We start from the raw sequence: 25988 nt of genomic DNA, 5'->3' as shown, positions 1-25988 counted from the left end.
GAGGACTCATGGACGCAGAAGTTAACCTGAATTCGAAAAAACGCGCCCCAACTAGAGATCGGGGAGTCGTGAGTTCGATTCTCACTGAGAAGACGTGTAACTTTTTCGCAAATCTTCACTTCAATTTGTCCATCTAATCCAATTGCAAATTATATGTAATGCTTAGCTTTTCGGTAGTTGTTAAACTTCCACTCGGCTGGTTAGCCGTAAACCACGATTCATAATTAAAAACAAGTATTAAAATCGGTTGAAAAATGGCAGATATATTGACAAAAATGATATGCGTGCGGCTCAGGTGAACCCAAACTTTTGCACGATGACTTAACTGACTGTTTCATTGATTTTGAATACTTTCCAGATTTTTCCGCCAAAATTTCGCAGGGACTCTCCAAAGAATATAAGATTACGATTCTAATGACACTTTGATTCAAAACTTTGGTCGACCCAATGCTGAGGAAATTAGATATGATTTTTCAGTGTGTTTTTTTAAAAATGTAACAACTTTAAGTAAAAATTTAGTTTAAAAAATTCGTAAAATCTTTTTGTAAAAAAACATACGAAGAAAGAATAACTCTTTGCCTTTCGAATGCGGCTTAAAGAGTTTCAATTGGACGTGTAATCACAGAGATATGGACAGAACACTTTTGTATGTTTTTGAGGAGGTGAAACCAAACTTTTACACGGGAGTGTGAATAACTTGAAAACTAATTACCGTGCACCCCCGTTAATTTGAACGATACCTCATGCAAACCTTCGGGGTTCATTTTTAATTTGAACATCTAGTCACCCTAGAAACGTGTTTCTGGTCACCTCTTTCACTGTTTTGTTTTGATTCTGCGTTCCGTTCCACAGCGTTCCATTTCATTTTACTCCGTTCCATGAGCTGAATGACGTTTGAACAGGCTTTGCAGAATTCGCTCTCATTTGTGTATGAAGCACGATCAAAGTAAGCAAAGAAAAACATCCTATCTGTTTCGGTCCACGCTCGTCATTGTATCGCAAGGTGTAACAATTCTGATAAATGGAAGCAGCGAGCGAGAGCCCCAAAGAAAGAGCGATGATAAAACCCATTTTACTCGCTTGTTTACCGTTGGGGATAGGTGTTTTTCTTTACTGGCACGATAAACAATCCACGAACTTCCAATAGCAATAGTGTCCCCCAGGCTTGGAGCATGTTTAGAGGGGTTTTATAATACACTACTTTCCCCCCAATCTGATCAAAGTTGTAGCAGTATACGATAAACAGTCTCTCATAATGTGCAGCATATTAGGGATCGTCCATAAATGACGTAGCTTTTTAGGGGGGAGGGGGGTCTTCGCGAATTTGTGACGAAGTATAACGAGGGGGAGGTAGGGGTCCTAGCTAGTGGACGTAGCATTTTCAATCAAGTCCGTAAAAAGGAAGGCGCTGAGAAAAATTGCATACAATTATTTTTTATGACACTTCTTTTTTTTACTTATAAACTTGGGTTATAAAATTATGATTAAGCTTCAAAACATTCATATGACAAGATTGAAAAAATATCTATGAAACTTCAGATTTTCTTGATAAATGCAATCAAACAGATGTTTTTAAGCTTTAAATAATTAGGTGAATATTATATTATATTCGTGTCCAAATTAATAAAATTATAAATAAACGAAATAAGTTTATTGAATTGATTAAAAATCAATGCTCCAACTACTTGGAGTACATTTTTTTTTGCCATTTGTTAACATGACATAAAGTTAGCCGTTTTAGTTTTATCCATATTTTCTGTTGGGGCTTTATTTCTTCAAGAAAATAATATATGCTCTTCTTGGCAAATATTACATTTAAAGCAAGATATTTATTCCGTGAATTATGCCTTCAATGTTGCAGGAGATCTCCATCCAATCAACTCATCATTTGTTTTGATATATCAATGCTCTTGATGGAATAGCCTGAATATTAATGGGGATAATAGATTCGAGTGTTAATAAAATTGCCTTATCATTAAATTTTGTTAAGAACTCAGTAATTTGTAAGATTAATTCAGTATGAAAACGATAAGGAAAATCAACTGAAATATTAATAGAGATTATTGTATTTGTATAATATTCGCTAAAATTTTCTAAACATTCCAAATATTTCAAGTTCAATCTTTTATGTACACTGTTTGCTAAAATGATTTGAAATTTGATATTTCCTTACAACGAATAATTAAAAAAAAACAATCCTCTAATATAACGAAATTTTTGTTCAATTTATTATAAAATATAATGGACCCTAACTTGACAGTAACGAGCTTCATCAATTCAATCAATGTTTTTCACAATTTTTATAGTAAACTTGTTTTTTATGGTAAGAACAGCAATAGTAATATAATTTAGTCTTTAAGAAACTGGAAATCAAAACCAAGGAAAATGTTTATTTAAAACTATTCCAAATTACTTTTGAGCGCTACTGTATATCAAACTGTTAGAATAGATTATCCCTTCATTTCAGTCAGTAATCAATATCAAACTTTGTATAGAACTTCTCAATTCCATTTTTTTGTTTCAACCCAGTCACTAAGGAAAAAAATATAGGTGGGGGGGGGGGGGGGTTGCTCGATATGCTACGTATTTTCCAGGGGGGAGTGCCAGCATTTGTGACGAAATGCTACGAGGGGGGAGGGGGGTGTAAAAAATCTGTGAAAAAATGCTACGTCATTTATGGACGGCCCCTTATGATAGTTACAGAGAGCGATACGTGAGCGATTCTCTCAATTTTCTCAGGATTCAATCCCTGCGTTTGAACCATTTTTAATCTGAACGATGTGCAAATTAGCGGGGTACAAATTAAAAAGTGTTCAGATTAAATGTGGTCAAACCAACGGGGGTACCCGGTATCTTAACCAAACCGTCTTGGTTTTGCTATGTTTGTGCATATCGTCAAAAGTTATATAAGATTTTTTTCTCAAAAATAATGTATGGATTAAAAATCAAAATTGAAAATAATAATAAACCTTCGAATTGTTTAGTGGAATACGTATAAATGAATGAAAACCGAATTTAGAACTGTACCATTTACATCCATTAGAGTTTGTGTCCTTTGATAGATACGCGGAATTCGTCCTCCACTATAAGGCCGTTATCAGAGTCATGTACTAGACTCGAAAATTAAGTTATTTTTTTAGAGACCCTCTCTAACCTTTTCCACCCACCTTACCTAACATATAAACTATAACTTTTGAAATCACATAGCCCTCCTTCAAATGATTCTCAAACGAATTATGCTATGGTTTTTGTATGGCGATTTGGTTGAAATGTATAGCTGAAATAAAAAACGCCCATTTTCGTCTCATTTCCGCGATGATGTCATTCACTATTCCTGTGCATGGAATTTAATCCAAATTTTCTTCGGGCGTTCTTAAATTATGCTTGACAAAAATAGTTTTCTAAAAAATTTATACGTGTTTTTCATCCACTATTATAATAATGTTTACTTCAACTGTAAATCGAAATTTATAATGCGTACTACAACTAGACAATGAAATTCAAGATTTCTGAATTCAACATTTATTTCCTAATCATCGCGTTAGAAGAGAATATGTTTGAAACATAAACTATATCTTGCTTATTTTGAATCACGCACTCAAGAGCTTTAGACATGTTGTAGAACAAATTAAGACATTTAAGCTCATCGTAGTTATTTTAGTTCCGTCGCTTTTTCTCGCGCGCCAAAAGAAGGTGATCTACATCTACCGATTTGTCTCAAATTCCCAACAGACTCATATTCCGAACACTCGGTTTTTGTATGGCGATTTGGTTGAAATGTTTCGCTGAAATATGTCACCAAATAACCTGGTAATGGCAGTCATTTGCAAATCAATTTAAACGTCCTAAAATATATTTTATACCTCGGGAGTAGTGATGATTATCTAGTACAAGGTCAGTAAAACTAGCTCAGATAAATTTATTTGCGAAATTATCGATTTGAATACGGTTTATTCGTGCTGTTCGGAATTTGAATCAAGGTGTTCGGAATACGAGACAGAATAAACACAGTGTTCGGATTTTGAATCAAAATGTTGTTCCAAACTTTTGCGTAAAAACAATACTAAACAAGTTTAAATAAACATTTTTATCGTCACACCCAACAGCTAACAGTTAGACTGAGCGAAAAAAATAAAATTTTCACAAATGTCAGCTAATTTATGACTATCAGATGCATTTGTAGTCATCGGGATCCTGAGATATTCGTGATTAAAATATTGCATGCTCACTAGCGCCATCTTGTGGCAGTTTTTCTTGTTAGGTAGCTAATCATATGTTAGTCCTTGACCTACTAAACAACTTTGTCGAAGACATCATCTTTCTAGGTAATCAGGATCTTGAGATATCGGTCTTTGAAAAATTAAATGCTCACTAGCACCATCTGGTGGCAGAATTTCGAAACAAGCAGCCTATCACATGTTAGCCCTTGACCTACTGAACAACTTTGCCGAAGACACTATCGTGCCAAAAAATCTAGATCCTGAAATATTTGTGTTCGAGATGTTGCATTGCGAAATATCCACTTCGTCGGTTCCCCCGGGGCATAATCCGATGGCCACAGGAAGATGAGGATGAGGTTCCTAAGTGTTTTTTGTCCACTGACCAATTGGTACCATTGAACTGAAGAAATTTGCCGAAGACATCCATATTCTATCTTGCCTAGCTTTGGATTTACTATCAAAATTGCTCCGCGTGTACTCAGTACACGATGCTCTACGATTCTCTACAAGCAAGAAGAAGAGTAGATCTTGGAATAGGACCAACACCCGGATCAATTTAAAGGGATTTTCAACGTGTAGTTCGACTTTTCGCAAAGTGCGTGTACTCAGTACACTAGGGCGACCGACGGTGGGTTATTTTATTTATTTTTTCTGACTCAAATCATAAAAAGATAACTGTAGTGACTGCCCAAACTCACCTTATCCTCCGCAATGCCATGGTTGACTAGAAGGGCTACTCCTTTCTCTGTAAGGGCGCGAACCAGCTGTGAACCGACTCGATTAACGACCGACCGGATGGGACATTCCTCTGTGCCTGTTCGGAAAGTAAAAATAAAAACAAATCTCCCATTAGCGCCAATCGATTACCAAGCATCACGCGAATCAAACGGATTGGTTGATCTTTCCTCCCGCCCGCCTCGAATTGAACATACATGTAAAAATAGACCTACGTATCAACTGGCAACGAGCGATTGCGGGATTGTAGCTAAAATTTTCTAAACAATCTAAATTATGATTTGAGTAACAACCGCCCTTGTTGAATCAAACCACTAGAAAACCACATACAGAGTTCCAGATTTTAAAAAAATTGCAAAACTCAATTTTCAAACATGTGTTTAAGTTGAAATACTAGATCAAAAATTCATATGCAATATCAAAAATTCATATGAAATATAGTCAAGAAAACGTATGGGAATTTGAAAAGAAAAAAAATTCTTAAATACGTTCACCTGTCCAAAAATCCGTAATTTTTTCTTTAAAACTTTTTTTTTATCTTCATTAAAACCCGTGCAAAATAAATCTTCAACAAAAAAAAAACAGTTTTAAGTTCATCTATCATTAATCTTATCAAATTGATAATTATTATTGCAAGGATGTCAAATAATAAAATTATAGCTTCTTTATATGATTCAAATGTAGAAATACTCTTTAAAATTTACAAAATCGGTAAGAGGAGAATCTCTTGTCTTAGTTCGCCTATTTTTTTTTTTTTTGTAAAAGTTCAGAGATTTAAAATTATGAAAAACAGCAATTTTGTTTTATTAAAATCAAAAACAAAATGTGACTTTGCTCAAAACTAGGGTCTGTATTTCTAAAAAATGTTATACCTACAACACTATTCATAAACAAAAATTACTATTTTTGTTGCATTATTCAAAATGCATAACTTCTACCATGAACTTCCAAATCTGGTCCACTGTGTGATCGACTCACACTGTATTGTACGTAAGTAAGCATGTAGGTGCCGGTACCGCATGGTTTGTGGTTTACAGAACGTAATCTATACCACACTCATCAACTGTAACTAATATTGTCTACAGCGCGAGGCGACCTCGGGAAGTTACGATGTGTCGTCATGAGTAGTCAGTCCATGGTAGTGAACTACGTCCACCATTATCGCCTTCACATCCTATAGTCTAGCACATAGTTTCCCAAACTGTGGGTCGCGACCCACAGGGGGGTCGTGAGATGGTCTATGGTGGGTCGCGAGAAAATTTTAGTGTTCACTAATTTTCGTCAGTATTGTATATTTTTACGATTTTCACTAATTTTCGTCAGTATTGTATATTTTTACGATTTTCAGCATCCAATTGTTCTCTAGGCTAATGCTAATATTAATTTTTTTTTATGTGATCTACTCCTTCAAAAAGTTGAAAATACTGATGGGGACAAATAAAGAGATCCATTATTTACTTGACCTCTGTTAGTTAAAGTAACTCTGTTTGTTAAAGTCAACAAAAAAAAAACAAAAAAAAATGATAGAAATAATTGATTAATTTCAGGTTTTATGTCAATTGATATATTGATCAAAACTTTCAAATTGTTCAGTTTATTTTGGGTGATTTATAGCTGGATCATTTGAATTTATGTTTTCAAAAGTTCATTTAAAAGAAATGGACTGTTAGCAATATGATCACCAGATATTGTGCATCCGAGTAATCGCTGCAACGTTGTTCAACTTTTGCGTCGCTGGACTGTTAGGCGCTTTGTAGTTTAGTACTCCAGCGACGCATTGAAATAACCTGTTTCGCTCGAGCACTAATATGACCAGTGACGTTTTGGTCGTGTGAAGTAGTTGAGCGAAGTTTGTGATCATTCTTGCTTATGTCTGAACTGACAATATCAAAACCAATCATGTTTATAGCATTTGGAAATCATTGCAAATAAATGATGAATTATTTAAAAAATGCAGCTAAACCTTCGAGAAACAGTGAGTCACAGTGAAAATCGTCCACCCTCATATTTTCCTTTTTAAAGTTCTGTTATTATTATATATGAAAAAGGTGTGGTTTTCTAATCCATACAATTATTTGCATATTTCCATTACTTAATTGTGGCACTGTTTTTATAAATATTACAAACAAAATAGAATCAAAAAATAATATAGTAAATTTAAACCTCAAATATAAGTCACAGTGAAAATCGTCCACCGATATCAATTTATAGTTGATCTAAAAGAATTGTCATTATTTCAGGTGTCAACCCATAAATTAGTATCGAGTAGGTAAGCCTTCGCTCTTTTAAACTTTCCTGAGACGATTTGGCATAGATCGCACAAGTTTCTCAGTTTAAGTTTTAGCGATCTTAATCCACTCAATAGTAAGCGCACTTTTCAAAGTATATCTGCTCGTTATTTGATGTTTCCTGATTTAAACATCCAACAGATGCTACAAGTTCTCGATAATGACGAGATTTGTAGATTGTCTCGGCAGATTGATGATTGATAGGAATTTTTTAACCAAGCTTTCGGTTTTGCCGCTGTATGTTGCAGATGTTTATCCTGGTAGATGTAATGCCCATTTCTTTTTTTTTTTGAGATAAGGTAGATAGGTAAATTAAAAGCCATTTTTTAGGCTAGGCTTTCGATTCTTCTTCAATGAATCAAGATAGACGTATTGAACCATGATCCCGTCGATAAAGTGCCAGTTATTAACATCAGATGCTGGCATGAAGCCTCAAACTATCACGGATCTACTACCATGCTTAGCAGTTTCACAAAGATTTTTCATTTTCAGGTCTTCATTCGGTTTCCGGCAAACTATAACCCTGCCGTCAGATCCAAAAATATTGAACTTGCTCTCATCTGTGAATAGTAAATGCTTCCAGAAATTGAAATCCTTTCCAACGTGTGTTTCTGTAAACTCCATACGACATTTCACGTACTTCGGTGATATAAACGTCTTCCGACTTGCAACTCGGCCATGAAACGTTATGTTTTCGAAGCACTCTACGCATAGTTTCTGGCTTTATTAGATACTTTTTCTGAGATACCTGCTTCCTGAGATACTTATTTGCTTCAAGTGCGAGTTTCGGTGCAATTATCTTGGGGTCAGCATCAACCTGGCGAAGAAGCTAACGCTAAACCGCTCCATTGATAATTTTTTTCAACGATGTTTTGGGTTTGATTTTACTTCAATGGTTAATTTTGTAGCGATTTATTATACTCTATACGGTAGTACACCCTTTTCTAACAAATTTGGTGATTTTCAGTTGATTTTTGCCATTTTTGTGTAGTTTTATCACAAGTTTTCTTATATTTGACGATGTCTGTTTTTTTCGTCCCATTTTAATGGAAATACTCTAAAAAACTAAACCTTTCTTATTCTTGCATAGCAGATCGTGCTTGAAAGTATGTGTGTGCGCGAGTTAAAGAAATTATATGAATGAAAACTTTATATAATAATCCCAAAAATCATGCATAACGGCAAGGTGGACGATTTTCACTGTGACCTTATTATTGATTATTTTTACAAATTTAAAGTTTAATTTATTATTCTAATATTCAAGGACTTGAATTGCATACAATTATCAAGACCCTTGCCGAACTAACGTAACGAGCCATTTAATTTGAATTCTTGTTCTATACATGAATAGTACGAATTACTTTTCTGGTAATGTTCAAGGTAGACGATTTTCACTGTGACTCACTGTACACAGAAAAAATCCGTTCTCGTATCCGTGAACAACAGACGTGAACTCGTCAACAAGCAAAAATACACCGTGAACTAGATCATGTATCTGTGACCAATGATGGTAGTTCATGGTGTATTTTTGACAGTTCACGTTTTCCAGAACGCTTTTTTGAGCGTGTGTGAGAATTCTGAGAAAAAATCAATTAATACATCACAAAAGTTGTAATATCATTGACAGAAAATACAAGTTTGTAAAGAACTAACTAGTGTCGTGAAGTTACGTTCAGGATAAGTTGATTGATTTCAATTTTGGCCATCACGATAAGCCGATTTTTTGTACTGAAGATTCTTCTCCAAAGTTCATTAGGTATTTGAAAAAATGTCAATCTTATGGCAAAAAAAATCATTGAGTTGAACGAAAATTGAAGACCTGTTACACTTACAGTAAGTGTTGAAAAACATGAATATCAAATTAATTGTAAGCGGAGTTTATCTATTATAACTTTTATTCGAATCTTATCCCTCGCGAAGTAACGAATGGCATCAAATGTTTTCAGTACCAAACTATTTTTATCTTCATTTTTCCGCAGTGGGTCGCGAAAAATTTGTTTTGTGTTAGGTGGGTCGTGTACTCGAAAAGTTTGGGAACCTATGGTCTAGCAGTCGTTGTCTGTATCAACTGAGCATCTTGCCGTCATCGTCGCTTGAAAATTGGCGCTAACTGTTATTACTATTCATAAGTGATTCCCAACGGGTGTTATTAATGCGGCTCATTCTAAAACTTATTGCAATCATCAATATGTGGAATCTATTCGATTCTTATTGTTCTTTAATTCGATAATAGCAATATTGAACGTCGCGCGAAAAGTCTCGTGCCAATGATCTTGTAAAACGGTGGAAGATCTCCGCTGTCAAGTTCTACTTTAGTGTAGTAGCTAACAACCTGAGAGAGATTCGCGAAGAAAAAAAAATATCATCGTCATATGCAGCCCAGATTCCGCTGTCACGAAACGTTAAATGCAGCCCGTCGTTTTTATGGCTGAAAAAGTGAAAAGTATTGTATTTAAAATAAACTGTTATTTAATAAACTCAGTCAGCGGAGCAAATTTTCCAAATGTGCTGATAAATCTAAACACAAGATTAGCCATTTCTAATGTCTGATACATTTGCTGGTATGAAATTTCACTTAAAAGGCCGTTTATGCTTCGGTATGATGCAAACGCAATATTGTTTTGCTGAGATGTTCATGTGAGAGTTTGAAAGGCTTGCTAATTTGAGCTGAAAACTTGATCGATTGACCTCCCCCAGCGATTCGGCTAAAACCGCTGTTTGGTTCTCTAGATGTGTGCTCTTGAAAATGTGAGGTGAGGCTTCGATTTATCTTGACCTCAAAAAGCAACATTCATTGTATTCATAGTCAAGAGTACGAAGAGATCCTGATCCCGCACAACAAAGTGTGAGAATCACTGTCCCAGATGTAGCCGGTAAATCACCCCGGTATTACACAGCTTCACGTCTACGAAATCCTCAAACCGCAAACACGAAATTTGCATGCATCATCGTGCCTTTCGGCTTACAGTAGCTTCGGTAGCGCTTCCTTTTTCCCTTTCCCCAAACGAAATTTCCCCAATCAAAGCGAAGTTGCCACTTGTTGCGAGCGATTCCGATTCGTGCCATGCCGAGTCGTTGTCGGTTGGCAGCAAGAAGTAGCTAAATACGTAGCTAGGTATCAGCTGTAGTGGTAGCCGAAGCGAAGCTCATGCTGTTGCTACGGAAATAAGGCGCGTCAGAGATACGGGATGGATGATATATTATTGGGGATTTGCTAACCATAATATAAGCAGTGTATGGGAAAGAGATGGCAAATGCCCCTCTGCGAAGATGAACCAGCCATAGGGCTGAAAATCTCCTTAATAAAGATAATAATAATAAAATGCCCCTCGAAGATGCCGAATTAATTCCTTGAAAAATAGAGTATGTGAGATATACGCATATCGCTTACAGACGACAGAAGCCACCGTCAAGTGTTTGTCTAGATTACTCGACTTAGCCCCACAGTCCCCACAGCACGTACTACAAAGAAGCATTGGTGTAGCCGTATGAAGGGCATTTTTTTGTAAAATGTTATTACAGTCATCTCTCCCTTACTCGATATTGAAGGGACCATCGAGTTAGGGAGGTATCGAGTTACAGAACACAAAAACAGTGCAACTGCGTTCCAAGGGACCATCGAGTTAGCCATGAAAACCAACTTTTACTATGGTTCTCTAACTCGATATCGAGATACGGAATATCGAGTAAGGGAGAGTTAACTGTATATTAATTAAATTTTTCAATAACAGTCTTCAGCATTCTTATATTTATATGAAGTTGTGTCATTATACAATTTGTAGATGTTTCTTAGAGTCCAACTTAAAATCAGATTTCTGCCAAAGATCTTCCTAGAAATTATTTAGATATTCTGGAGTTGCCCCCCAAAAATCGAACCAAAAATTTTAAAAACTCGCAATGTATGCCTATCCATATGATTCTCAAAATTCTTCAACGAATTCCATTAATAGTTACTCAAAGGTTCATTTTTTTTGCGTATTTTTTTCCAACCTTTTCCATTTACTAAAGCAGAAAAAAGTTTGAACGTTTTGCTTTCTATGAGTTAGTAAGAACATTTGATTATCGCATATTATGTATATTATCTTTCCATCTTCGAAAATCGCATTTAATTGTTGCAATTATAAGTTTCATCGGTTTAATTGGATGAAGCCAATCTAAGCAAATGCATTTTTCATGATTACCATAGGTTACTATTAATTATTTAGCCAGAGTCATTATTTTAGGTGTAGTTGTGTCTTTGAGGTTCAATGTGCCTTCATTAATTGTCAAAAGCATTCGCAAAACATTTGCAAGAATACATTGAAGAGTTTCTGGAAGAACTTCTTGGAAATTGTAAAGTACCTGGAGGGAAATCTAAAAACAAATCCTGAATAAACCTCTTCAGGAATCGCGAAACAAATATCTTTTATCAGTCGGTTTACTTAGATCAATGCTTCAAAAACCTGTTTGTGGGATGCCTTTAGAAATTCGAGAGTTAGTCCTGGAAGAAAAGATGAAGGAATCTGTCTTAGAGAATTCATGGAGAATCTTTAGGAAATCCTCATATCCCGTGTCAATAGCAAAGCTGAATTGGTCGCTCAATAATGAGAGTTTCTGTATAAAATTCGTGAGTGCACTGAGATGTAAATTCTGGCTACGCCCATGTCGCTATGTCTACTTGTAGCGGGCGTAACGAAGTGCTGCTCGCTACTACTGTTGCATTTATTCAGTTGTACGCACATTCAATTACCTACCCGCGCGAATGGTGGTAAGGTCAATACCGTTTTCGAACCGAACGAACGGTTATCTAAGTTAGTTATCGAGCTTCACCATGACGTCCGGAAATGTTAGTAAACCGGTAGGGAATTTAGCACCTCTGCAGTGTAATATTTGCCCTAGTTTATCAGGCCAATATAGATCAGCAGTGCATAATAGATTTCTTCCAGGAATATTTGTCATTGTGGTTTGATGCACTTCCTTCCCAACAATGAGGAGTCATTATTTCGAAGAAAACGATTCATCAGCGGCATGTGTAATGGCGTTTTCGGTTTTAAACCTGGGGTCAGAGCTGACCCGACTTGCAATAAACGAACGAAAACGGATCCAGGTTCGAGTCAAATCGAATGTGTCATACCTACATTCGAACTAGGGTTCCTAGTACCGACCAATTTTGACGAGTACCGGTTCTACGGTACTGTAACTCTCAGTACCGGTAGTACCGGTAAAATACCGGTATTGGAGGACTTTTTTTTTTTGAAATAAATATAAAGCATACAGAATTGGAAAAAAAATTTGCAATTTTTCAAAATTCGTCAATAAACACAGGTTTGCTAAAGCTTATGCTTCATTTTTATACATAATAACACTAAAAAAATATGATCTTAAAATATTAATGAGTAACCAGTTGAAACTTTATAACTCATGAAATACTCAAAAATATACGTTGAAATTCAAGTTTTGTCTAACGTGTTGAAACACATTCATTCAAATTTGTCTTTTTACCATCCACAGTGGACCGTTTCATAGGAAATTCGAAAAAGGTGCGAATGTATTGTGAAATTTTGTTTGTGGTGCGGAAAATCGTTAAAAATCAATAATTTATTGACTTTTGCACATGCATCGTGAAGTGTCAAAAAAATATTTCGCTTTGGACAGACTCTTGATACACGAATTATTCTGAACAATTTCTATCAATCTTCGTCCTATAATTTAAGCACCTTCAAATGCTTTATCTTGAATGTTCTGTAACCTATGTGCCTAGTTGTCTAGAAAGCATGATATTTTTCATCGGCAGCTTCATTTGTATCCGATAATTCGATAATCCTGACACTTATATTGAGCTGTTCGGTAATCCAATCCGCATGGTTATTAAATTAATTAACTCATTACGCGTGGTAAAGATGGACAAATTATGGGTGAAATTATGAAAAAAAAATCCACGTGCTCGGCTGGGACTTGAACCCAGGGCTCTTGTATGCTAGACGAGCGCTTTACCAACTAAGCTACCGAGCCACTTGGTGACCCAATAACTGAGTTGGTTACAAGTTTAGAATTCAAATCCCTACAGACCACGCGGACCCCTTTCATAAACAATATCCATACATCTTATGTTCCTACACACGCGGAGCGAGCGAGTGCGATTTATTTAGTGTTGAAACTGTTTGCCTATCGTACCTACATCGCTTCCACAACAACTGTATTGTGGAAGAGTAAAGATGTGGGAAGGCTATCAACGTGTCGTTCTCACTCAAGTGACGACATGACTACTACAGAGAGGCAGTACACTCTAATATAAACTGACACTTATATTGAGCTGTTCGGTAATCCAATCCGCATGGTTATTAAATTAATTAACTCATTACGCGTGGTAAAGATGGACAAATTATGGGTGAAATTATGAAAAAAAAAATCCACGTGCTCGGCTGGGACTTGAACCCAGGACTCTTGTATGCTAGACGAGCGCTTTACCAACTAAGCTACCGAGCCACTTGGTGACCCAATAACTGAGTTGGTTACAAGTTTAGAATTCAAATCCCTACAGACCACGCGGACCCCTTTCATAAACAATATCCATCCATCTCATGTTCCTACACACGCGGAGCGAGCGAGTGCGATTTATTTAGTGTTGAAACTGTTTGCCTATCGTACCTACATCGCTTCCACAACAACTGTATTGTGGAAGAGTCGTCTAGCATACAAGAGTCCTGGGTTCACGTCCCAGCCGAGCACGTGGATTTTTTTCATAATTTCACCCATAATTTGTCCATCTTTACCACGCGTAATGAGTTAATTAAATTCGATAATCCTGTTGGTAATCATAGGATCTGCTGAATAATTTCCGTTCAATAACATCACACTCATTTTTTTTTAATTTTCAAAAACAAACGAAAACAAGATGCAAAAAATGAGCGTGCTTCTAATGTTTTTATTTATGGAGATAAACCATCCCCTTGCTAAAAATATGATAATAAGATAAACCTTTATGTAATACGTTCGTTGATTGACCGGAGAAATTTACCAGTAACGTTCTTAACGAAACTTACGTATCATTTATTGTGAAGAAATTTATTCAAACGATTATTACAGATTTTTCATCAGTACCGAAAATACCGGTACTAAGTGCTTTCCAGTACCGGTATTTCGGTACCAAAAAATGGTCGGTATTACCGGTACTTTCGGTACTGGTACTCCCGGTACCAAAACCCTAATTCGAACTGTCAGCCACACAGTTTCATGAAATTTCGCTTCTCTGAGTGCAAAATCGTAAAAAAATGTCTCAATATTGATGCAATAAATATTTCCGAATGCATTCGTAAACATCTCCTGTTATTAAAATTTTGCTTTAATCGTTGATTTTCATAATTATAAAAATGTAAACAATCAATTTTTGACAGTTGAACCCCGCTCAGGTTGGATCGCAAAAAATCGGCAGAGCGAACCTCGTTGTGTTTGGGTCGAACCTGGGGCGGATCCGGGTTCGACCCGACCCAATAAAAAAACGTTTTGACAGCTGTTAGAGCGGATCCAGGGCGAACCTAGGTTCGCCCCAGCAATAAACGAAAACGCCATAAGTGTACATTGTTTTCAATTTTACTAGTCTCAGTTTGGATGCATAATATCTAATACAACAATCTTTTTGCTTCTCAGCTTAGTTTTTTTAACACTTCCACAGTTATCAACTGAGAGCTTTCTTTGCAAATTGACCATTTTTACATACGTATATCGTTTGGCAAACACTGAGGTACGCTATGCCCTGGGAAGTCGAGAAAATTTCCATTCTCAAAAGATCCTCGACTGTTGGTATTCGAACCCAGCGTGGTCTTGCTGAATGGCTGCGCGTTTACCTTTACGGCAATTTAGGCCCCGCCTTCAGAAGAAATTCTATGGACCAATGCACGCGTTCATTCTTTGACGTTTTAGCGGTGCCGTGTTATTTATGTTACCATGGCAACGAATGAAGTCGGCACCGCTCAAACGTCAAAATAGTGAACTCGTGCATCGGTCCATAGATTCAGCGCGTTAGTCTACGTGTCGAAACGTGTGTGATAGACTGAAAAAATTGTCTACGCGATTTCTGAAGATGAAGAGGACGACTCCATTATCACATCGGTAATGTAAACTTAATTTGACACACTCTATCAATTACGGAGACGGTGATTTGACATCACTAATTGGCAAATGCCACCTATAGGTGTGATTCACGCATGGCGTCAATGAGATTCGTGAGATCATCGAAGTGACTCCGCGAGCACATGCTTGAAGCGTGATTTTCTCTCCCATAGCCGTCAATTGATACGAAACGAGCGTTGAAGCACGGTATGAAGATTCTACCACAGACAAACTGATGTAACGCTATACTTACTTTCCATCGACAACCTTTTGGACAGATGATTCGAAAATGTATTGTCGCATTACCACCAAACCAACAACTCACTCGCGACGCGCCTCACCTAGTGGCGCTTCGAAATCATTTTCTGAGGGCTGCGCTGAATTTTCTTCTTCTGAGAATATTAGTCGCAACACCCGGACATCGATATGAAAGTAATTTGAAAAGGGTTTTGTCCTGATTTTTACCGGTTCTATAATGATACGTCAATTCAATGTAAACATCAACTCTGGCGACCTGTAGCTAAAAATTGTGACATGCTGGAACATTTCTGAGAATGGCATCAGGTTCAGCGACCCAAAATCTAGTGGATACATATAATTTGATCCTTGAGACACGCAAAAATATTATTTTTGTTACGCTGTGTAATATGTTGTTGCTTATTACTATACTGTTGATGCTTTTTGAGGCCTATTCGTAATTTAAGATAGTTTCCAGAATTGTTCAAAGCCAGCATCTAATATAGATTTTTTTCAAAATGGTTGTTTTTCAATTCAGAAAAACATTTTTTCATTTCTTTCTGAAGATAATTTAAAATTTTGATCGCGACATGATTGACATTGCATTCTTTCCACGTTGTTTAGACGGATCAAGAGTTTAAGATCGTCATCTATTGTTGGAGAGCAGTAGGTCATGCAAAAGAAAGACAGAAAATAAGTATTACTTGTCAAACCGCGTGTTAGATCAGTTTAATAAAGCGAAAACCTTCTTATTATAAACCGTTCAAATAGTAATTTCATTCTCCATTGCAGAGATTTCCCGAAGAAAAAGGAAGAAGTGTTCCGTCGGATTGTTTCCGACCATTTGCAGGTGAGCGAAACTATCAAAGCGATTCTGTGCCAGCCTCTGTGCAGAAGCAAGAAGAGCTCCCGAGAAGACGTTCCCGTCGCATTTGGTCCTTCTCCGTTTCCCAAGTGAGCCCGTCCTTGTCGGTAAATCCGAGCGAGCGAATCCTGAAACATTTGGTCCTTTGATAACCAACACCCAGTTTTTCAGTTTTTATGGAAGAGCACCTGCAGCGACCGAAAAGGTGCAAGGCAGGTACGGTCCCTAAGAACCTTATAGACTATCATTGCAAAATTCCGAACTTCGCCAGAAAATCCACAATGCAACGAACCCCCGTCTACAAAAATGTAGTAGTTAGTATTTCTAGAGTTGATGATAGCATAAGCGATGATAGAAATAAATCAGTGTCTGAATCGTTTAGAAGCTGTGTGTCAAGTAGTGGTGCTAGCAAGCGATCGCATAAAAGTAAGGTGTCATCAGTGAGTAAAACCCTGAGTCAGATTAAAGCTTTGGAACTCGGAGGAAGAAGAACTGAAGCTGAGCAGCGACTTGAAGCTCTCAAGATCCAGAAAGATTTGGAGCTCAAGAGGGAGCAGAAAAAGGCCGAATTCAGGAAGAAGCGTGAACGTGCAATCCAGATTAGTGAGTTGCGTTCGTGTTCTGGTGCATTGAGCTGCGGCTCAACGCAACATGTTCAAGTATGGTTGAACGAAAACGAGAATACTGATGATGTTGATAACGGCGCCACTGGAATCGACGATCTGATTAAGCGAATGCTGAAATCAAATTTCGGACGTACTGAGTGAACCATCACGATCTGGTACATTCGGATGAAGAGTGCAAGAAGCCAGTTAACATGTTTGAGAAGAAGCAAGCTGAGGACTTTTGTCTTCTTGATGAGAAAAAATTGTCCGTTTGGCAAAATGCTTCTCCAAAAATGCTAATTGGATCAAACAACGCTGGTTTGATCGTTCCTTTGAAGACTGTGCAGTATTCAGTGAGAGAATTACAACTAACGCGCTGCCATCTCGGTTGGACAATTCATGGAGAAATTGAACCCGGGACAGTGCAAGTTGCTGATCAGTTTCACGTTTTCCTCTGTGATAACAATCAAGATTTGGAGTTGACTGAATTGATCAAGCAACAGTATAAGGTCGAAGATTTACGCGAGGAAGCTAAGACCAGAGAAGTTGAACGAGACGTCTAATGCGATGCTAAAGCCAAATGGCATGAGTTCTCCCTGAAGGGACCTGACTTCGTTCCATCTTTGACCACTGTTCTTATGAGAAGTAGGCAGAAGAAAGTGGCTTTAATGGTAGACATCAAATAGATGTTCCACCAAGTGCGTATTCGCGAGCAAGATCAGAATTCCCAACGGTTCTTCTGGCGTGGCATGAGTCGTTCAACCCCTCCCGAAGTTCATGTGATGATCGCGATGATTGTTGGTGCGGTATCTTCTCCGTCAATTGCCCAGTTCATTAAGAATTTCAATGCAAAAGAACTGGAAGATCGACTTTCGGAGTACTGCGTCCAATAGTCAAACAGCACTACGTTGATGACTATTTCGATTCAACTTACACTGAGCAACAAGCAATCGGTTTGATTAACCCTCTAATACCCAAATTTTTATTTTCGATTTAAATATTATTTTTCGTTATCTAAAATCGTTCTAAACACGTTCTGGGCAATTATTTATTGTTATTCGCAAATTTTTGAATTCTGGTTTTTGATTTTTATAATTTTTATTTTTGAACATCCCTAACTTTTTTTCTTTTTTTCTCGAAACCTTTTCTGGTTGTTTATTTTTGGCAATAATAAAAATTTAAATTTTTGTAGTACTTTTAAAAATATTACATTTTTAATTTTTTTTTTCGGAGCGTATTTTATTTTCCGTGTAGCTAACGGAAAAACAGGTTTGAAATTATTTTGATATCACCTGGCTCTTCTTTTGTGATAGGTCAATCGTATAAAAATATAAAAGGTACGATTTTTTATATTACATGTTAAATTAACCCCGGGCATTTATAGGTTATATAAGAATACAATTTTTCAAACAATTTTTAAAAATACAAAAAAGTCTCAAAAGTCATAAAAACTTTTCTTATATGCGTGTTATGAGTCAAGGTTTAAGCCAAAAATAAAATAATTTTGATTTCCGAGCTACGAAAAAATACGCAAAATTCTAAAGTGTACCCCGTCTAAAGGCGGGGTTGGGTATTAGAGGATTAAGAACGTAATCTCGGCGCACGAGCATGGTGGTTTCAAGCTGGTTAAATTTGTATCCAACTTTGAAGCTGTACTGAAATCTCTGGGTTCATCGTTGAGAGCTGAACCGAAAACGGATGTTCATGTTCTTGACCTGTTGTGGAACCTTAGCACAGATGGAATAGTTTTTTCCTTCGACTGCCCTAACCTTGATGAGGCACTCCGCTCCGGAGTAGATATTCCTACAAAGAGACAGTTTCTTTCGAATTCCAGATGATTTGTCCAAAAAAACCCCAACTTGACTAAGATAATAAATTGGTCGAAAATATTTAAGTTCCCCTACATCAAACAGAGATCGATCAGAATAAATATCAGGAAATTATTCACATATCTTAAACCTTCAAAATAAATTGAGTTTAATAAACTGAGGATTTCTTTGAGAATATTTCTGCCAACTTTATGAAAATGTTTGTTGAGTTAGTGAAACTCTTTGAATACTATTTTTGATATTCATATATACTTTGAATTTGGTTGGTAAACTGGGCTGGGCATGGCGTACCATTGGTACCTCGCGTACCTCTTTGCGGTCCTCACCATTGAGGAAGATCGGGTAACCAACCCCGGTGGGAACTTTGGTCGTATGCTGACAGGGAATGGGGGGCTTGCTTCTGAAAACCTGGAGCGTCTGTACTCCATGTCAGGGGAGCGGATCACAACAGCATCTGTTCCCCATGTCAGTTGCGGCTGATCGTCGTCCAAGTGCCAGAGAAGGACTCTTAGCTAAACTGTGCACTATGGCTTTCCGAACATTTAGGGGGAATGGTCCTCCGGAAGTCTTGTGTATCAGGCCCTGCAAGCCAGTCATGAAAAGTCAAGCAACGAGTGATATCCTTTGAATTTACTTGAGTATAATCTTGTCAACTAAAATTTAAATAAAATGTTGTCGCGATAGTTGTTGATTTATCGATTAATTTTCAGATTTTTTTTAATCAGTTGGGCCAACTTGAATGTTTGAATTTATTGGAAGTTTTTATATTAAAAGGTTGGACTCGGAAAAAATGCTACATTTTGTTTTGGGTGTAACTTTTTATCGCGTGGGTAAAAACTAATGAAATTTTGGGTAATACTAGTTTAGAGTGTTATGTTTATGTGTGCAAAATTTTATCTGTCAAGTAGTTTTCAAGCAGACATCATGTATACGCGCTTCATATCAAGAGCTTGAGATCAGCTTGCCATGAGCGCACAAAAATATCCGTGCGCTTGAGCACGTGCTATGGCGAGACACATTTTTTTAGATCTCATGTAGCAATGTACTAGCTCAAACGATCACATCTGCACTGCCTCATCCGTCTCGTGAGAAAATCTCAATGTGACAGCGCATTTGAGACTCGCAGGCGATATATTCAGAAGCTAGGGAAAGGGATTAAACCATAGATTAAACTGCCCACAACCAATTTAAAAGGCTGACATTTTCATTCAACGCGGTTGAGATTCTAGCACTTGTGCTTACCACCGAAGAAGCATAGTCATAGACCGAAGCCGTGTGCTGCCGTGGGGTTATTGTACCAGGCAAACATAACTGCATGAAAGTACTCCTAGTAAGCGCATGTGACGAGCCTCACGAGACGTCTCATGAGACTCGCTCACTAAGATATATTTTGTACGTATCTGCCTCTCGTGCCACACATAATCTGTGAGATGCGATATGAAATATCGCATGGCACACTAGCTCATTTAGGTATACATGAGAAATACGACACCCTGTTTTCAAGATGCATTCGAAACAAGAAGAGCTACGCCAGCAAATCTTGGGCGCGGTGATCGATAATCCAGGTCAGTCGCACAGATGGATCGGCAAAAGGCTTGGAAGCCACCATTACACCACCGTGTCCCGCGTTCTGAAAATGTTCCAGGAGACGGAGACCATCGAGCGGCTGGAAGCGGCCGAAAACCGAAAAACGGAATACCCAGAGAAGACGCGGAAGATAAGGCAGTACTTTAAGAATAACCCGAACCTTTCCACCCGATACGTGGCCAAAAAAATCAATTCGTCAAAGCGGTTCGTCCAACAGACCATGAAACGGGCTGGGCTACGTGTTTTTAAGGTCAGGAAGGCGTCAAACCGGACTGATAAGCAAAACACGATGGCCAAATTGCGTGCGCGGAAGCTGTACCGTGTGTGGCTGATTAAGCCAGGCTGGCTCGTCATGGACGACGAGACATACATCAAGGTGGCCTCGAGTTACAACCGGCACCATACCATACACCAACTTCGTCCGATCGAAAAGTTTTGGGCGATAATGAAAAAGACGTTGAAGAAAAGCGGAAAACATTCAAAACCAATGAAGCTTTGAAGACTGGGACAAATTGTGTAAGAAATCACTAGGTGGGGGTGACCAATCGATTAAGTTTTCGGCGTAAACGGGTGTTTGGTTCTCCAGATTTGCGTTCTTGACAATATGAAGTTTGGCTTAAGAGAAATGTACGAACATTCAGCTTGGGGGAAGAAATTCAATAAATAAATTATGCCAAAACATAGCTAATATATAGTTATTAAATCCCTAATATTTTGAGAAGTATCCGATATAATATTCATATCATTTTTGTGTGTTTTTTTTTCGAGTCCAGTCTGTATTTTATGATTCGTCAATAACTATTGAAGGTTATTTAGATAAGATTTCAGCCAACTAAAATATTAAACAAAATCACTGAATACTCTGCAAATATTATTCGGTTTTTCAACGATGACTTAGATCAGTGCTTCCCAACCTTTTTGAAGCTGCGAACCCCTATGAAGTTTTACACATATCCCACGGACCCCAAAACTGGAAATTCTTGAAATCAATGTTTATGCAATTGTGGCTAAGATCTCCGGACGATTTGAAAATTTTGCTTGACATTTGACAGGCTTAGCAAAAAAGCTAGCTTACATTTCACAGATGAAGTAAGGAAGCTGTTATAGTCCTTTGAGAAGTTTAACAATATTATAAAAAAGAGTCTCACAAATATCTCTCCAAGGGTCCGATTAGGAACTTCCAAAAATGATCTTAATTAAATCCAACAAAAAAAATAGTGCAGTATAAATAGGATAAAAAACCTAGTTTCACACCTCCATGATTCACTAACATTGGGGGTTTTTCTCGTTCAAATTATGTGAAACTCGGCAGTATGATGCACTTATATATACGGAACATATTGTTCAGCCCAGTGCATGGTCCAGAAGTTTCCAGAAAATATCGTGCCGAAGTGAACCAAAAGAGCAGGAAACCAGAGATGTCTCTTTACTTAGGAACATTCCAACAAAAAATCCCGCTAACAATTGGGTCCTAAGGCTCTGTTCCAATTTTAGTACCAGACGCTTAAGTTTAGGCCATAAACACATTTAAATTTTCAAGTGTTTTTCGTTGATTTAAGCCTAAACAATTTTTTTTTTTTGGTTTTTATATTTTTTGTCACACCAAGTAGGAACTCAAAATTTAGGTATAGTTTGTTTTCCGTGTCCCTCCTGAAATGTCAGATATGAACAACCCCAAGTGTAAACACCTTTTAAAAAATAAAACCCCAGTGAAAATTTGTCGGCAAAGTGAATGTCAAGCTTGATCAAAAGTGTCAAGGTTCAAATTAGGACTAATGTTTAAATTTAATGTTTAGGCATAATAAAGCCGTTATTTGAGCGGGAAAATTTGCCAAAGTAGTAGCAAGGACACGTTCTATCGTTTTAGTTAATAAATTCAAGATTTTATCAAAAATGGTAGGACTCTATCCGATAATATATATCTGGTGAGTTTAAAGTAATATTAGAAAATATTTGCTTAGTCTTTACCTGAAGTCCAAGAAGACAGAGCCAAAAATAAAACATCGTTAGGCACTTAAGCATCATATCTCTGAGCTGCTTTTAATAATTTAAGAGAAATGCCAATAGGCTTCCTAAGAGCTAGTTATTGGCAATGAGAACAATCTTTCAAAATTTCTCCAGGAACTTGTCACCTGCTACAAGATAGCATGCGACAGTCATTTATACGTTTTCCTTGGAATGGGTATTATCCCACCAGAGCAAAAAGTATATTGGGGCTCTCTACTTTCAATGTATAGCATTACACTCGACAACAGATCCATCATTTCTAGTCCATTCAACAATGTTTCACAGAGAACGTTATAAAAAGATGGAAATTTAGGGGATTATGGGGCCAAATGTACAATGAAATATTTTTGAAGAGGAATTTTTGTTTTAAATTTTTTCAACGTGTTTTTATATTGAAATAAATTTTAAAATAGTTTAATAATCATGAATATAGCTTGCAGAAATAAGTTGTATTAAAATTTTAAGAATATGTATGATCATTATTTATGCTCTATGCAAAATATTGTGAATAATTTACTTTCTTATATCACAAATTCCAAACATTTCCAAACGATGTGCGATAGTTTGGGTAAACGATATTGATCTAAATGATCGATTGCCGTTAGCCTCATTGATACGAGATAGTGTGAGCATATAGTTTTTTGGCTATGTTTGCCCCAATTCCCCTAAAAACGATTTCTTTCATAATTTATTGAACAGATATCTCCGAATTAAATAGATTATGTACTAAATTGTTTATTCAGTAGTTGATACAGTATTTAAATCCTAAAACATAGGAGATTATGGGGATCTTTTACACAAAAATAAAAAAAAAAAAAAACAAATAAAAACACTCAAAAATGGATTCATTAAGTAACCATCTGCAGTTTTTTCTGATTGAAACAAATCACTCAGAATTAAATTAGTTACACAATCATATCTGAAAACATTTCATGAGAATAAAATTGCATTTTGAAGAAATTTCATGGGAATAAAATTGCGTGGAAGTGCCCAAGTAGCTCTGCCTGCACCCTACTACTGAAAAAGTGATCATGAACAAACAAAGTCTTCCATATATTTCAATATGGCACATTATGATTGAAGATGTAGTAGTTAATAATGCTTAATTCAAAATAAATTGACGCTTATATTAAACTGTTCGGTAATCCAATCCGCATGGTTATTAAATTAATTAACTCATTACGCGTGGTAAAGATGGACAAATCATGGGTGAAATTATGAAAAAAAAAATCCAACTAAGCTACCGAGCCCGTCCCGTAAAGCGCTCGTCTAGCATACAAGAGTCCTGGGTTCACGTCCCAGCCGAGCTCGTGGATTTTTTCATATTTTCACCCATAATTTGTCCATCTTTACCACGCGTAATGAGTTAATCAATTTAAATTCCTTCATGTTATGCATTTTAGAAGGCTCTTGAACATGCTTGAAATTCAGTCAAACAGATGTAACCATAATTACTGTTTACAATATTAACAAAGTATGGTTCACCATGAGGAACATTGATGTCAACCAACAAGCAATCTGTTAACAGCAAATGTAGAGGCAACATAACAAACATAGTAACTATAAATTATGCTAATGAAATGAATGATCGATTTTGGAAAAATCTAGAATTGAGCATTATTAACAACTGCATTATCACTTTTATGATAATTTTTTCTGTAGTGTATGATGGTAATTGGAATATTGAATACCAAATATCCATAAAAAGACAAAATTATTTCCCGAATAATTTCTTGTAAAATGCAATTTGACTCTCACGAAATTGCTACAGTAATGATTGAATAACTAACCTGATCCTGAGTAATTTGTTGCAATCAGAAAAAACGACTGATGATTTCTTGATAGATTCATTTTTGATTTTTTTATTTGTTTATTTTTTGTTTATGTGTAAACGATCCCCAAAATCTCCTATGTTTTATGATTTAAATATTGTATCAGATACAGAATAAACAATTCAGTACACAATAAATTTGATTTGGGAGAAAAAGTTGAATTAATTACGAAAGAAATCGTGTTTAGGGGAATTGAGGCAAAAATAGCCAAAAAAAACTATATGCTCCCACTATCTCCTATCAATGAGGCTAACGGCAATCGATCATTTAGATCAATATCGTTTACCCAAACTATCGCAAATCGTTTGGAAATGTTTGGAATTTGTTATATAAGAAGGTAAATTATTCACAATATGTTGCATAGAGCATACATAATTATCATACATATTCTACAAATTTTACTACAACTTATTTCTGCAAGCCATATTCATGATTATTTGACTATTTTAGAATTTATTTCAATAAAAAAACACGTTGAAAAAATTTAAAACAAAAATTCCTCTTCAAACATATTTCATTATTCATTTGGCCCCATAATCCCCTAAATTTCCATCTTTTTATAACGTTCTCTGTGAAACATTGTTGAATGAACTAGAAATGATGGATTTCATGGGAAATAATCTCCACAATAAAATAGTTTTACTCAAAACAACATGAAAATCTAAAATTTTCAAGGAATTGGGGCAAAACGGGCACCATAGCTTATCCCAGAGTGGCCCACATTCATGAAACTATCACCAATCGATTCCTGAGAAAATTTCCTTTCGAATGAGCTATAAAACTTATTTTTTATCTTTCTATTGTGAAATTTATCAATTTTTTCCACCTTTGGGCTCGGAATTCCCCAATGTGCACAGGTCGGCTGCTTGGTTGCTGTAACAAGATGTGCACTGGTCGGAGTTGACGCTTTGGCTACTCACACACTGGCATTTGAAGTTCAAAAAGCTCTCTACCACATTGGCAGCATTGCGTGTACGATACCGGGCAGCCCGTTTACTGATGAAAGTGCACACTAGTGTGGGACAAAATTTAGATTCTTGCTCCAGTCCACTTTTTGGATCGCATAAAGGTCCCATAACAACTGTGCAAAATTTCAGCTCGATCGGAGAAACTATATTTTAGCGCCAGCCGTTCAAAGTTTGTATGGGATTTACTATGGGAAAACTTACTTTTACAAAGAAAAATCGCCAGAAGTCGCCCATTGTTCTCTATAAAAATTCTAAACATAGACCTCGATAGGTATTTTTACGATGAAGAATATTGCCGAAGACCGCGAAACAATCCGACACTTGTGAAAAAAGTTATTCAATGAAAACCTATTGGCAAGGTGACGTTGATTAACACGTAAAGGAATAACAATAGTAACAAAATCGGGCAAAATTTCCGAATAGTCTATGCTTAATAACTATTTTCACAAGCATCGGACTGCTTTGCAGTCTTAGGCAATGTTGTTCATTGTAAAAAAACCTATCGAGATCTGAGTTCAGAATTTTTATAGAGGACAATGGGTGATCTCTGGCGATTTTTCTTTGTAAAAGTAAGTTTTCCCATAGTAAATCCCATACAAACTTTGAACGGCTGGCGCTAAAATATAGTTTCTCCGATCGAGCTGAAATTTTGCACAGTTGTTACGGGACCTAAATGCAATCCAAAAAGTGGACTGGAGCGAGAATCTAAATTTTTCATATAACCGTG

General features: G+C 36.7%; 1 protein-coding gene across 1 annotated transcript in view; it reads right to left on the bottom strand.

Annotated features, from left to right (window-relative positions):
• Positions 1-25988, bottom strand: part of LOC5567067 (UPF0676 protein C1494.01) — a 65215-nt gene that overhangs the window by 18312 nt on the left and 20915 nt on the right. Inside the window, exon 2 of the mRNA XM_021857123.1 lies at positions 4919-5034. Coding sequence (XP_021712815.1) covers positions 4919-5034 — 116 coding nt within the window. The remainder of the gene's footprint in view (positions 1-4918; positions 5035-25988) is intronic.

Source organism: Aedes aegypti, chromosome 1 (assembly GCF_002204515.2).
Source record: "Aedes aegypti strain LVP_AGWG chromosome 1, AaegL5.0 Primary Assembly, whole genome shotgun sequence".
Classification (NCBI taxonomy): Eukaryota; Metazoa; Arthropoda; class Insecta; order Diptera; family Culicidae; genus Aedes; species Aedes aegypti.
The sequence above is the reverse complement of the archived record's forward strand: the minus strand, read 5'-3'. Positions and strand labels throughout refer to the sequence as shown.